We start from the raw sequence: 15,897 nt of genomic DNA, 5'->3' as shown, positions 1-15,897 counted from the left end.
TCACGAAGCATTGTTACGTGATGCCTCAACTTTTTTCTCCGCTACACATTGGTTGGGTTCCTATCATAAAGTGTATGGAACCCAAACAACTTTGTGATAAAGAAAGAGTTGAGGCAAGACTTGACAACGGCCGCAATAATCACTCAGCCCTAAGGTAAGGTTTTGTTCTATTCGTCTCCTTAAACTATTCTTTCCGTCTCAATTTAGTTGACTCTCGTTATATTATAACCGATAATAAATTGCTTATAATTCTAAGTCAATAATAAAATTATGTATGCAATATGACATTGTTTGGTAGATCTTATTTAATTCTATTAAACAAGATTTTTATTACATTAAGCGATATAAACAATATAAAAACGAAATGAACAATAACTAGTAATACGAGCGGATGAAGTGATTCTAAAAAATAAAATCTAAATCAGTAATTGTTTGAATGTGTATCATCGTTATCTATTAATAATTTTAATAGCAAGATATTTTTCTACAGAAGTACTACTAAAGAAAATTTGTGGAAAACTTTCAAAGCAGAGGCGGAGCTATAACGGGGCTAATAAGTATATTATTGTCCTTTAATTTATGGTTTAATCTAGGCTAAATTCAAATAAGTTTACATCATCATACGAAATTTTCTTATTTACTCTTATAGAGAAGTAATACGTGTATTTTATTATTCAAAGAAAAACTAAAATAAATCACATACATATTGTTGCATTGACCCAAGATAATGTAAGTGTATAGTGTGGTATGCCAAATCACAAAAGATATGAGTACTATAAACAATTTACTTTTTTGAATGAAAATTTGACTATTTGCTCGGCCCCGAGCTTAGATTAAAATTTTGGCTTCGCCGCTGTTTCAAAGTGCATTAAAAAATTAGAGAACAAACACTTTTTAAAAAGTTATTTCACATGATTTTTAAAAAGAAAGACTAAATGGGCAAAGAAATATAGTAAATACAGAAACAGGAGTATAGGAAGGAGTCTGAGTTTAAAAACCTGAATGATTAGAAGAAGGTACCTTAGCATGAGTAATTGAGTATGAGGAGGTCCCATAGTATATTGCCCTTTGCTACTATTTCTCTTGTTACACTAGCCAGTGGTTAAATGTCTTTATTACTCCTCAACTTTACTTTGAAGGTAAATAATTTATAAAAAATTCTTTTAGAACTTGAAGATAGATTAATAGTCAAACAAGTTTTCTTATAACATGATCGTTAAGGCTTCATAACAACAAAGGGTGAATAATCTGATACTTTCTGTGGTGTTAGCTAGATGAAAAGCACGATGGACCACAAATAAAGATTAGACTGATATTGTTGTTCTCGTTTTTTTTTTTTTAACGACAAAATTATACTAAGCTTGTGGTGATTTTAGTGCATAAACTCTTTTAAATACAACACACGATTCCCCTCCTTTCTTCGTAGAATGGAAAACGCATTTTCCCCTTTGACAGACAATTGAGCAACATGTAACTTTTTCATCCTATTGAATTTTGTTGGCGTGTTTCATGGAACTTATTATTATTATTATTATTATTGGGACTTGTTATGTTAAGACCCTCTTGTTGGCCGGATTCAAAAAGAAATGAGGGTTATTTCGTAAACGTATTTCTAAGTAATGTTGAGGCATCTTGAGCAACCTTGTCGTTGTAGTATAGTGGTAAGTATTCCCGCCTGTCACGCGGGTGACCCGGGTTCGATCCCCGGCAACGGCGATTTTTGCTCTTTTTTTCATTCATCACAAAATACTGGAGTACCTTGGTTGCTCGAGCTGACAACCCTGAGTTTTCTGAGTTCACATTACAACCCCTGCGGTTATGTAATTTACATTCCCAACTGTATACTAAGTACTACTTCCTCCGTTCGAATTTAATAGTTCATCGTTTAATTTTAATCGGATAAAAAATGAGTTATATTTTTAAATTGGTAATGAATTTTATATCCAATATAGATATTATTTAATAGATCTTAATTAGTTCTATAAGACAATGCTTTCAAAATTACATAAAAATATTATAAATTACAAGATATAATCGATTGAAAAATGACACATATTCCCAAAAAAGACTATTAAATCCGAACGGAGGGAGTACTTTTTTGAACTGCAAATATTGGCAAACATTCGCAGCTTTAAATTACATTAAGCACTTTGGTTTCTTCTTCAAAATACGGAGTATTGGATAGTTATACTCTTCAACCTAGACGCATTTGATGATGGCTGCATTTCCTTAGGATAAAGAAACCTGATTCTTGTGTCTTCTGACTTAATTCGACATCTACTTTGCAATTACGTAGTCCCAAAAAGAGAGAGGATTACATGGTGCTAATTAATATTCCTTGTGTGGGAGATAACTATAGTGGAGGGGTGACATTAGCTGGATTCTCCTATCGTATTATCTTTCTCTTCCATCCAAAAATTAAAATAATGATCCTTTTCGTCTCATTTTTCATTTATACAATCTAATATGCTATTGTGCGAATCCTACATATTGCGTCTCTCCCTCCCACAATCTCATCATTTTCAGTTATTCAGAAAAGTACTGATTAATTACATAATTAATTAATGAGGTGCGGTGGAAGTGTTAGTTCCATAGCTAACCAACACTCAAATTACAATTTTTTATCCTTTTTTAGTTAGCCACGATATCCTTTTTTTGGTTAATTAATTGAGCGGATAAGCTAATTTGACCCCTCCCGAATGCATTGTTTGGTAGGCACAACACATTCGAATTAGCTTATTTTAGACATAATAGTAGGGATGGCCATCTCGGGCAACCCGTCTGTATCCGATCGTTATTCGTTCCGAATGGATCGGATTTTTCAAATATCGGGGCGGATTCGGATTTATTTTTCAAAAAAAATTCAGAGATCGGATCGGATTCGGAGGTAAGTCTGTCCCCGCCCCGAATCCGATCTCCATTCCTGATCCGCCCCGCTTTGTCCCCGAATACCCGAAAATCTGTTTTTTTGATAAAAAAATCCGCCTCCGATCCCCCCCGAATCCGATCTCCATCCCCGATCCGCCCCGCTTTGTCCCCGAATACCCGAAAATCTAATTTTTTTTAAAATAAAAAATTTGCCTCCAATTACCCCCGATCTGTTCCCAAATACTCTGTTTGATAAAAAATCTGGGTTTTTTTTTTCAAATTCGGATATCTGAATATCCAATCGGATCTCCGTTCTCCGTTCGGGGCAGGAATGAAGGACCCAAAAATATATCCAATTGGGGTGGATTCGAAGGTCAAGTGGGGATTCGGATATGTCAATATCCGCTTCCAATCCGCCCCGTTGCCATCCTTCCATAATAGTCTCTCTATAGGCGGACAATTTCTCTCTTCCTTCCTAAAGATTGGTTCAACATAGAGATTTGGTTGGTCCGTCGAAAAAATTAACGGGCTGCTAGAGATTTGTTAAGTTGTTAAAATCACGGGTCAACGATAGTCTAACTTTGGGGAAATAACCAAACCAAAAGCGGCTTAAGTTGGTTGAGTTGGGTGTTATGCGAATACAATTTGACCTCATAAATTCAATAATACCAAGCACGTTCGATCGTCGTACCACACCATACCTCCTATTGACTATTGTTATGTTTGCACCTACATGGCCTTCTTGTTGCACCGCTCCTCACATCACGTGTACGCAAAAATGTCCATACCGGTAGTGTTTCGGTCTATTTTAGACCGATTGGATATAAACGAGAATCTTGAGGATTTTGTTAGAATTCTCATGTGATTCAAAGAGAAGATAGACTTTTCACGATTGCTCCGTGAACATAGGGTGTTTATGAAGCGGCGCAATTTCAGTCGTCCATTCGCGCAATCAATAGCGAGATTCGTTTTCAATTATGACCGGTTACAATTAACTTTTTCCCGGAAAAATTTCATTAAAATTCTGGACCGTCCAAAACACTTTTAGACCGAAGCGATTCACTTCCGTAAACTTTCGTTACGGAAGTTGACAGTTTTTGTTGTGCCGAACACGAAATTGAGAATATAGTAAATCAACAAGCGATAAACAAGAACACAAGGATATACGTGGTTCCGTTCAAGCACAAAGCAAGAACGTACTCCACGGGAAAAAGAGCAAAAGGATTCACTATAAACGGGGAGAGAAACAAAGAGCCGGCTATACCCGTAACTCTATTTGAAGCACCAAACAGATATCTGTGGACAAATCTCTGGTGGAACCCAAAAGGGAGACACAAACCCTTGGTGGAACCCTAAGAGCATAAACAAAACCCTAATATCTAAGCCCTTGAACAAAAGACCATAACCCTGAGAACCCCCAAAGTCCCTATTTATAGGAAAACACTAAATAAACCTAAACCGAATAGGAAAAGGAATCCTAGTCAATTTAGGAATTCTAGTCAATTTCCAACAAATCTCCACCTTGACTTGAATTCCATCGAATTCAACACAATAGGCAATCCTCTCCTTTAATCGCTCATCTCCCCCAAAAGCCCCTCCACGGGGCCATCACCAACGGCACAAACGAGCAAGGCTCAAGCACACCTGCTTGACCTTGTAAACGCGACTTAGGAAACCCAGCCGCACATGCCTCTAAATTGAGCCTCTATCTTCCAACGGGCACCTCCCATCCAACGCATCCCTCCCGAATGCACTCGAAGATCTGGTCAAACTCCACACGGAGTTAATTACCGACTCTACCACAGAGTTAAAAACCCAACATTGAGGCAACCTCGAATTCACCGATGAAGAACCCAAAGATGTAGCACCCACAATCGTACTACCATCAAGCACATAGAGGTTATTCGATTTTCGACCCTTCATCAAAACACGAGCACCCTTCAAAACCCTCAAGACTCCACCTTCAGCGGTATGCTTCCAACCCAAAGAGTCAAGAGTACCCAAAGAGATAAGGTTCCTCTTCAAATCTGGTATATGTCGAACACCAAACAACGTCCTCACAAACCCATTATGCATTTTGACTTTAACTGTTCCAATCCCAACAATTCTACAGGGCATGTTATTCCCCATAAGAACTGTACCACAGCTGACCGATTCATAAGTATCGAACCAATCTTTATTCGGACACATGTGGTAAGAACATCCGGAGTCCAGAATCCATTTGGTATTCGAACAGACATCACCGACACTCACAGAAAGAACCATAAGTGAATCGTCGGAATCTTCTTCAACAATACCAGCAACAACCTTCTCTTCAAAATTATTCTTATTTTTCAACCTAAGACAATTTCTCACCATGTGCCCATATTTCCTACAGTAAAAACACTTTACTTCCTGATTTGTGGAACGAGAGCCAGAAACCCCTCTACTGCCATAATCCCTCTCAGAAGTTCTTCCTTGCACCATCAAACCCTGAGCATCAAAATCACCACCCTCACCGGATACTTTTTTTCTCAATTCATTCGAATACAAACTAGACTTAACGTCCTCCATGGAAATTGTATCCCTCCCATAAAGTAGGGTAGTAACAAAATGCTCATAAGATGCAGGCAAAGAACATAACACAATAAGAGCTTGATCTTCATCATCAATCACAACATCAATATTTTTTAAATCCATAATAATTCGATTTAACTCATCTAGATGGTCTTTTACGGGCGTACCTTCCCTCATACGAAACGTATAAAAGCGCTGCTTCAAATACAACCGGTTGGTAAGAGACTTCGTCATATAGATGCTTTCCAACTTCAACCAAATACCGGCAGTAGTATCCTCCTCCCCGACCTCGCGAAGCACATCATCGGCTAAACACAACTGAATCGAACTGTGCGCCTTCGCATCGAGATCCTCAAACACACTATCCTGCATATCAGCAGGCTTCTTCGATTTTCCCAACAAAGTCTTGTGTAATCCTTGTTGAACAAGCAAAGCCTTCATCTTAATACGCCATAAACTGAAGCTAGTGCTCTGCCCATCGAACTTCGCAATTTCGAAACGAGTCGCCATTGAAACGATCACCAATTGCACAATACGCAACGGAAAACAAAAGCCTCGGATTGAAACCCGGAGCTCTGATACCAATTTGTTGTGCCGAACACGAAATTGAGAATATAATAAATCAACAAGCGATAAACAAGAACACAAGGATATACGTGGTTCCGTTCAAGCACAAAGCAAGAACGTACTCCACGGGAAAAAGAGCAAGAGGATTCACTATAAACGGGGAGAGAAACAAAGAGCCGGCTATACCCGTAACTCTACTTGAAGCACCAAACAGATATCTAGGGACAAATCTTTGGTGGAACCCAAAAGGGAGACACAAACCCTTGGTGGAACCCTAAGAGTATAAACAAAACCCTAATATCTAAGCCCTTGAACAAAAGACCATAACCCTAGGAACCCCCAAGGTCCCTATTTATAGAAAAACACTAAATAAACCTAAATCGAATAAAAAAAAAAATCCTAATCAATTTAGGAATTCTAGTCAATTTCTAACAGTTTTTCTGGTGATTCAAATTAGGGGTGTCAAATGGGCGGGTTTGGGTCAAAATGGGTAAGTAGCAAGTGGGTTGGGTCTTTAATGGGTCATTGACCCATTTAGACCCATTAATTATGAGTCTAATTACCCATACCCAACCCAACCCATTTATTTAAAAGCAAACCCGACCCGCCCATTAACCCAATTACATATTATATACTAAAATGACTAAAATACATATTTTTTTGAATAAAGACAAAAAAATTGGCTTATTTTTGTCTTCATTCAATTTTTTTTTACTTTTTAGGTTTCGATCATAATTTTTTACTTTTTAGATTCCTCCTGTCATGTCGAAGCAATAATCCACAAAAAATTAATGAAAAACAAACAAATGCGAAAAAAATTGAATAAGGATAAAAAAACAAACCACAAACAAAGCCAACTTTCCATTCATGATAAGTTGAATTTTCCATTCGATTAGAATCAAAACTAGCCCGTTGCGAGAAAAATCGAATTTTTTTGTTTTTGTTCAATTTTTTTTCTTATTTGATAGTTTTGCGTCAAACTTTTGTGACTTAGTGATTGGTCTCGTTGAGAAAAATCGAAAAAGTAAAAAATTATAATCGAAACTCATAAATTTTTAATCCAAATCCTATGCGGGACTAAATACCACGAGAGAAACTTAATTCACAGCAGAGCTATTTATTTTGACTGGTCAATTTTCAATTTTGACTGGTCAAAAATAATTGTTACCTGTCACAATTAATTTTTAATATCGTCCAAAATATATTTGGATGCGAGTGATTTAACACAAAAGAATTGAATAAACAGTAGAGAGAGAGAGAGAGAGAGAGAGGGGTCCTTCCCATGGGAGAATCTTTTCATTCCTGGGCCATTACGAGAAAGCCATGGATTCCGTCGGGGACGACTCCATTCTACCGTTCAGAACTATTTATTTTTTTTGGTGGGTTACTTGCATGACCCATTGGGTCATTTAAGTTGACTCAATTAATGCCCAATTAAGACCCAATTAATAATGGGTTAGTTGGGCTTGGACTCATTTTTACCCAACTAATAAATGGGTTGGGTTGGGTCTATTTTTTAGTTGATGGGTATGGGTTTGTTAATGGGTCTGAGTTCAATTTGCCACCCCTAATTCAAATCACCCGGAATACTACTACATCGAAACTTCGTGCGAACATACGAAGGACCTGAAACCTCATTGCTTGCGTCCTCAAACCAGCTGCCATTGGGCCAAACCGTATGGCCAAAGCAAACCCACATTGACTTGGAAAAACACTTCCGTTTTCCAAATAACTTGGAAATGTCAATCCCAGTGGTTCAGAACGTTCTTCATCTTTTTATTTTTGTTTTTCATGTCTCGAGCCGTTTAATAAGGTTTGCCCTCGTACAGAAGCCATTTACAAGTAATTACAGGCATGCCATCTTACGTTTTTTTTTTTTTTTTTTTGAACAACCAACTATTTCTTTTCATTTCAAAACTCCGGGGACATTACAAAAATTTCATCGCAGGATGTTGAATGAATTAAAATTGTCAAAATTTAGACATGGGCTCATGCACTAGCAGATTCTACGACACATGCTGCAAAAGCATACCGAGAATTGCATACGATGATACCAAGAATAATATTGGGCATAGCCGAGGACCAGTCAAAAATTTCTTAGGAAAATTCAGTTCAAACCATAGGAAGAAGCTTAGATGAAATCATTGACATCCAACCCACAAAGAGGTGAGAAAGTCCCACAAACAAGAAGAAAACATCTGCAAGAGGAGGAACACTAATTATTACTAAAAGGAAGAAATAAAAAACTCAAGTCACTGTAAAAAATATTGGCAGCGTCGCCTCGATTCTAGCAACTTATTCACTAGACGAAGCATGGATCTTTTGTTAGTCGACGATAAATTTATAATCTTTCATGATTTATCGAGGTGTGGATTATATTGGCCCAAACCTCTGATTATAATTTTTTATTTTCCCCAAATGTTCCGTAGTTCAGGACAAGTACGGTGGCAAATAGTTCCATCAAAAGCCATTTAAACCGCGAAGCAGAGCGATTAATCGTTGAAAACGCAGACATTTTCGACTCTCTCTTTCTCTCTCTCTCTCTCTCTCTCTCTCCATATACTACCTTGGACTCTCTCTCTCCTCTGCTACAAACCGCACACACGAAACAGAGCACGCACAGAGTTACACCCTCTCGCAATGGAGTTCTCGCACGGCTCTCGTCAATCTCTGATCCCGAGCTTCATATACTCCCCCTCCACGTCTCTGTCAACGAAACTCACCGACTTAGACCGCTTCGCCACGACTCGAAACCCCGCGGTGCGTTCCTCGGCGTCGGTTTCGCCGTCGACGGAGGAGAAGAGGAAGAGCTTCGTGATCCCGGCTCCCAGCGAGCCTGCAGGCAAGATAGCGATGTACTCGCCGGCATTCTATGCCGCCTCTGCAGCCGGAGGAAGCCTCAGCTGTGGGCTTACTCACACGGCCCTCACCCCTCTCGACATCGTCAAGTGTAACATGCAGGTCCGCTCCCAATTTCATCCCCTCCCTCTCTCTATGTCTAACTTTTTTGATAACAGGTTACAGGTCAGCTTATGTACACCTTGGCTGGCTAATGACAGGGGTCCAAACGAGCCGAGCATAGTATTATAGTGTTTGAGCTCGGCTCGTTTACGAACCGAGCTTAAAACTTGAGCTTGAGCTCGGCTTGTTTGCAAACGAGCCAAGCCGGGGTAATTTACTTATTGAGCCTCTTTAAACAAGACAAGCCTATAAAACGAGCCGATTTTGATTGTTGAGCTCGGCTCATTTAGTAAACGATCCTGAAACTGGAGCTCGAGCTCGGCTTGATTATTAAACCAGTTGAGCCACGAGTTGATCGCGAGCAACTTAGCTCATTTGCAGCCCTTTAGGACCATAAACCATCAACCCACAATGCAGGAGCCCCATTTGAAGCGAGAGCAAATGCTTCGTATGAACTTACCCCTAAGAAATCGATATCGATAGCACGTGAGATGTTCCTCTCTCTATCTCTCAACTGTACACGTGAGTTTTCGCAAATTGACACACCCAAACGGTGGCAAGATTTTAAGATGGGGCAGGTGAACATTAAAAAAGTTTTTTTATACATATGAAAAGCGATTTTTTCCCCGGAAAATACTATAATACACATCCCTTATTGGGTTTGTATCATATGCACTCCCAAAAATGTTATGAATTATGAAGAAAATGTTACGAATCGTATTGCTAAAAAGTTACGAATCGTATAAAGGTTATGAGATACACCAAAATGTTATGAATCATAATGAAATTGTTATGAATCGTACTACTGAAATATTATGAATTCTAAAACAAAAGTTATAAAACACACTAAAATGTTATGAATGAATCATAAAATATATGGTACACCATTTTAAGGGATGTATATTGTAGACTTTTCGTTTTTTCCCAAAACCAATATATTGTGAAAGTATTGCCGAAAAGATTATCGTATATGTTTTTTATCAACCAAATCAATTACTACGATTTTATGCATCCTATCCATTTTAGAAATGAAAAATAGAATAACAAATGATATGTAGTAAAATTTTTGCTAAAAATAGTATAGTATTACACTCTTGGTTGGGTGGCTATTGAATTTTTCAAAACGAAGTTGGGTGGGTGAACCAACATATATGACTTATTGATTTTTAAATTTTTTGAGGAATAAATGTACTATAATTCCAAGGAAGATTTGAACGTCCGCTCTCATCCGCCTCTCGATCCGTCCTTGCACATACACCGGTGGCTTGTGCATGGTGTGATTAGGTGATTTGTTTCATTAATTTGTTGTTTTCAAGTTAAGCTCCTGATCCAGTAAAATTTTCTTCTGACTTTGTGTTTTAGAGCAATTTTTTTTCAGGCATCACTTGGATTTTTGCTAAGACTATACCATTTTGTTTTTGTTCTATAATGTGAATGCGTTTTCCCCCCTAATTACAAAGTACTATGTAAACCTGAATTTTATACTATGTAAAGTTAATGGGAAATCTCTTGTCAATATGGATACGGGTTCAACAGGTGGGTGAGCTACCCGTTAACGTCGGAATCGAAATGGGTAGCCACACTTGATCATATGCAGTCAAGTAATAGGAACCATATGAACTTGCAGGATAATGATAAAATTCATAACTTTGTTTGTAACCGATGTCGATCTTGCAATCTTAGCCATTGATATTTTCTCCATTTCTCATTAAGGTTGATTTTCGTATTTTCTGTTTTGACTTTGGAAAGGCTTATAGATGGTGTATGATATCTTGTGTTGGAGCTTTTGCTCATTGTTATGGATCAGAGTTGTTTTCATAAATAAGCCCTCCTTTGATCTTAGTTAGCACGCCAGCGTTACAAGCCAAGTAGCAACCGGGTCGGTTTTGATTTTTGACTTCAGGAGTTCAACCTGCCTCATTGCTTCCCCCATATTGAAGCTTCAAATGAAATGGAAACGCATAAAAAAGAAAGATCAAACGTAGTCTCTTAATGCCATGGTTGCAGTTTCAGTTCTATGGTATTGTCTTAGTTTTTTCTTCATGAAACCGGAGTTTCCCTTTGGTGTCACCTGCATATGTATGCTAAAATGAAACTAGCATTCCATAGCTCATAATTTGAAAAAACAGTTCCTGCAGTGCCATGATAATGAGGGTAATAGAATGTAGAAATTTCCTTTTGCTCCGTTTTTTCTTTACTAGAGGCATTCTGGTGGTATTGATTTTGGCCAATTTTCAGATTGATCCTACAAAGTACAAGAGCATTTCTTCTGGATTTGGAGTTCTGTTCAAGGAGCAGGGAGCCAAAGGTTTCTTTAGGGGTTGGGTGCCAACCTTGCTTGGTTACAGTGCTCAGGGTGCTTTCAAGTACGGATTATACGATTTCTTCAAGAAGTACTACTCGGACATTGCTGGTCCAGAATATGCAGCAAAGTATAAAACCTTGATTTACCTTGCTGGCTCTGCATCTGCTGAAGTATTTGCTGATGTTGCTCTCTGCCCCTTCGAGGCAGTGAAGGTTCGTGTCCAAACTCAGCCTGGGTTTGCCAAAGGTTTGTCAGATGGCCTTCCGAAATTCGTCAAGTCTGAAGGTGCTCTTGGGTATGATTCTCATTTAAAAGTTGGCTTTCAATTATACAGTCCTATCGTGCTTTTTTATTATTGTGTCTTGTAAATATTGTACGTTTATTGTGATATTTTCTTGTTTTTGCAGGCCTTACAAAGGGCTTGTTCCTCTTTGGGGAAGACAGATTCCCTGTAAGCTAGCCTTCCCTTTATTTCTGATTAAAACATATGGCATGAAGTGTTTGGTTTTATAGTTAATTGGCTGCAAATTTTGTCTTACTGAATTGCTCTGGACAATTAGAAAGCCGTTTCTCCTTTGCTTTTCGGCAAGTGAGATTGCTTCTATCATTGAAACTTTCTTTGGCTATATCGAATAACATCCCCTTATTGGAGGCCTGCTAAGTGCTGACAGTCAAAATGGGTACTTCGCAGATACAATGATGAAGTTTGCAACTTTTGAGACTCTTGTGGAGAAGTTTTACAAGTATGCCGTCCCAACCCCCAAGGACCAGTGCAGCAATACTTTTCAGCTTGGAGTAAGCTTCGGCTGTGGATATGTTGCTGGTATTTTCTGTGCTGTTGTATCACATCCTGCTGATAACCTGGTCTCCTTTCTTAACAATGCCAAGGGGGCAACAGTGGGCGATGTGAGTTGGTTATATCCACCCTGCAGTCATATCTATTTGTATGCTTCTAGTTTATGCGTTTACCTTCGGTTGCACTACTTTGACATCATTCTCATGTCACAGGCTGTCAAGAAGATGGGCTTGTGGGGTCTGTTTACCCGTGGTCTTCCGCTCCGTATAGTTATGATTGGATCCCTTACTGGTGCCCAATGGGGAATCTATGATTCTTTCAAAGTTTTCGTTGGCCTGTAAGTCTCAATTTCCTGAGTTTGTAAAGGTCTTCTATTCTATTTCCTGCTTCTTGAAACTATATTGGTGCTTGTTGCTCGTATTAGGCCAACTACTGGTGGTGCTGCTCCTCTCCCTGCCACTGTTCCTGTGAAGATGTAAAGTTGGAGTCGACAGTTAACAAATACGAAGCAAATCTCTCTGACGACTTCAAGAAGGTTTGATTTCTACTTTTGCAGATTAATCATATAAGGATTGGTGATGCCTCCTGGATGGAAATTTCATTTTTGTGGGGATTGTATTCTGTAAAGAACAGATTAGTATGTGTTTCCATTATTTGTTGTAGTATTTGATTTTTTTTTGAGGATGGTTTTTGTTTCATCCTCTGCCGAAACTGCTCGTTGATATGTACTGATATATTGATGTCATAGGCATATGGTTTTGCACTTGGTGTGATATTATACAATAATGAGGTAGAATATTTCTCTCATGCATGAGTTGATACTGTACTCTAAATTGTGCCTTAGATGTGATTTTTTTCCTTTGTGGATATCATGGATCGATTTGTTTTGTCATCACCCCACTGTGTATATAGCACATGTTAGTTTTACTTTTGACTAGTTTTCCTGATTGAGACTGTCCGTTGTTTCCTGAGAAATAGCCCGCATTTCATGTATTCGATGCTGGCACATCAGTTTATTGGGTGAGGTCGAACTCTCTTGTAGCCTTTGCGAAATTAATGCAGGTTAAGTTTGTTTGTTCGCGCACGGAACTTTTGCCCCCTCTCACATGATTGTTGACGATACTCAAATTTGCCTCCTATGTTCGAAGAGATTTGCGAAGTTTTCAAATTGACCTCCTTGAACAGCATGAACCGAAATGCGTCTGCATTGTAAAAATGAGCCCAAATGACCAATGTAAAAATGAGCTCATGGAAGTTTAGAGATAATTTCTGCATAAATATGGTTTTGAGTGGCTAAAACTTTACATGCTTGCCCTAAGAAGATACAGAAAAGATTCACATGCTTATGAAAGGCCTGGCAGAAGCCCATTATGATCCCCTAAATGTGGCTTGGCCAGAACCCACTGGACAAATCCATAGAAGTTTATACAGTAAAGGCTGTTTTCTATGCAAAATATTTCATGTGGGAAAAGTGAAACAGAGCCATGACAGGAACGGGGCTAGAGAATTGGTCCAGAAACTCTGTTTAATTATGATGAGACACTTATGGGCCAAAAATCCAGAGCCGGGCCTAAGCTAAAACTCGAGATACGGTTGTTTTGAACCCCTTGAATTTATGAACTTTAGGGTCCTTCCTATTTTGGTAACCTTCATAATAGTCCAGCAAAAGATATGTATGTAACGAGAGATAAGGCCCAATTTTGAACTCACAAAGGGCCCAAACCAAGTTAGAAGATTCTTTGAAGCATGAAGGGGCTTCTGATATTGATGGAAAAGAGTTATTTTCGTAATTGAAAGTCTTGAGAGAGAGCTTACCACAAGAGATGACAATCCAATTGAAGTGCTTAAACTTTCGAAATGGATGGGGAATTGTTTTCCAAATGCATCAATTGCTCATAGAGTACTATATATTGATTATTCCCATTACACAGTTGCTTCCGAAGAAATCAAAGTTTAAATTGATTAAGTCTCACCTTTGCTCAACTATGTTAGAAGAACCAAACCGCAAGTAGAATGATACTATTTAAATGATGTTTTTAAAATCTTGTAATGCACAGTTAAACTTTTATGGGATTAAAGATATTTGAGAGATGGTTTGAAAATTTTGGGATGATGAATCATTTTTCGCCGTGCTAAACTGAAGACTTGCGAAACAGAGTGCTTTGACACTGGTGTGGTGTCGACCAAAAAACCTCCGATGCCTAAGTCAATAATTATTTGGAGAAACAAAGGAATCCAAGTAAGAATAGTACCAGCAGAGTTGAACATGTCACCTGTTCGTGGCTGAGGGGGCCTTATGGAGATTTTATCTGGTGTAACTTATTCCACATTTTGTGAGAATATTCCCCGGGGGCTCTGGCGGTTTTGACAGTCGTAGGCCACTTGGGCTGTCCTTCCGGGGGAAGTGAAGCGTGTTGATTCTTATCACTTCAACTGACTGGCGAGTTTAGTAGAAACCCGTTAGATATGGGCTGTTCTAAGCCTTGGGTCAGTCGCCCAAAGCACGTGTTTTGTCGAGTAGAGCAGACATTCTTAACTTGTGGTCAGTTTGTACCTATCATGGGATGGTTTGGACGGACCCGGGGCTCTGCAGTGGCATGTGCCGGCACAGTAGCCCCTGCCCACACCCCTACCCAAAGTTGTCAATACCGTACCGGCCAGCGTACCGTTTTCACTATTGGAATGGTACGTACCGGTACCGGGCTGTATCCCGGTACCGTTCCGGATTTACCGCAATTAATATTTTATATATATATTTAATATATATCTACCATATTTAAGTATAAACATAAATAAAATGTAAAAAAAAAAAAAAAAAAAAAAAGAGGGTAATTTTGTACCGGCCGGAACACCGGAATATGTCCGGAACAGGCCGGTATTGTCCGGTACACCCGGTATTGGCAGGAACAGGCCGGTATTTCAACCGGAACGGAACATGACTTTTTGTGTTCCGTTTACGCACTGGTACGGTACGTACCGGCCGGTACGGAACGGATTTGACAACTTTGCCCCTACCCACATTTCAAACGGTACCGTTTTGGAAGAAAAAATTCGGAAGGCTTTTTATTTGTAATTTTATGGAACAGAAACGTAATTATCAAAGTTTTAGAGATAAAATTTAATTATGTCTCTTTAGAATAATATAATCAAAATAATAAGATCTTCACACTAGTTTAAATAGATTGAAAATTGGAGCAGTTAAATTTTTAACTTATTTTTAATATATAAACAGTCTAAAAAATTAAGTGCTCTAATTTTTAATCTGTTTGAACAAGTGCAAAAATTTTATTATTCTGAACATATTATTCTAAAAAGACATAATTAACTTTTGTTTTTAAGGCTCTAATAATCATGTTTCTGCTCCACAGGATCCTAAATAAAGAGCGGATACTTAATTATGAGAGTTCTAGATACAAAAGTTAATTATGATCCTTTAGAATACTATGTTCAGAATAATAAGATATTCGCACTTGTTCAAACGGATTAAAAATTGGAGCCCTTAATTTTTTTAGACTGTTTATATATTAAAAATACATAACTGTTCTAATTTTCAATCCGTTTGAACCAGTGTAAAGATCTTATTATTCTGATCATATTATTCTAAAGAGACATAATTAAATTTTATCTTTAGAGCTCTTATAATTACCTTTCTGCTCTATAAAATTGCAAATAGGATGTCTTGGATTTTTTTTCCTTCAAAACGGTACCGTTTGGGTGTGGGCAGGGGTATGAGGCACAGAGCCCCCGGGTCCGTTTTGGACATCTAAATGCTTGGTTATTATTTTAGGATCTTTTTCTTTTCTTTATTGGTGCAACGGAAATACGATCTTTTTCTTATTAATAA

General features: G+C 38.3%; 1 protein-coding gene and 1 non-coding gene across 2 annotated transcripts; both read left to right on the top strand.

Annotated features, from left to right (window-relative positions):
* Positions 1–1,644: 1,644 nt before the first annotated feature.
* Positions 1,645–1,716, top strand: TRNAD-GUC (transfer RNA aspartic acid (anticodon GUC)). Its single transcript has one exon. It is a non-coding gene; the product is annotated as a tRNA-Asp (tRNA).
* Positions 1,717–8,401: 6,685 nt separating this feature from the next.
* Positions 8,402–12,860, top strand: LOC131335232 (mitochondrial phosphate carrier protein 3, mitochondrial-like). Its single transcript, XM_058370495.1, has 6 exons — positions 8,402–8,952; positions 11,191–11,552; positions 11,665–11,708; positions 11,949–12,163; positions 12,266–12,390; positions 12,478–12,860. The coding sequence occupies exons 1-6, from the start codon at positions 8,632–8,634 to the stop codon at positions 12,530–12,532; spliced, it is 1,122 nt and encodes a 373-aa protein (XP_058226478.1). The 5' UTR covers positions 8,402–8,631; the 3' UTR covers positions 12,533–12,860.
* Positions 12,861–15,897: the final 3,037 nt, after the last annotated feature.

Source organism: Rhododendron vialii, chromosome 8a (assembly GCF_030253575.1).
Source record: "Rhododendron vialii isolate Sample 1 chromosome 8a, ASM3025357v1".
NCBI lineage: Eukaryota > Viridiplantae > Streptophyta > Magnoliopsida > Ericales > Ericaceae > Rhododendron > Rhododendron vialii.
This window is presented reverse-complemented; position numbering and strand designations above follow the sequence as displayed.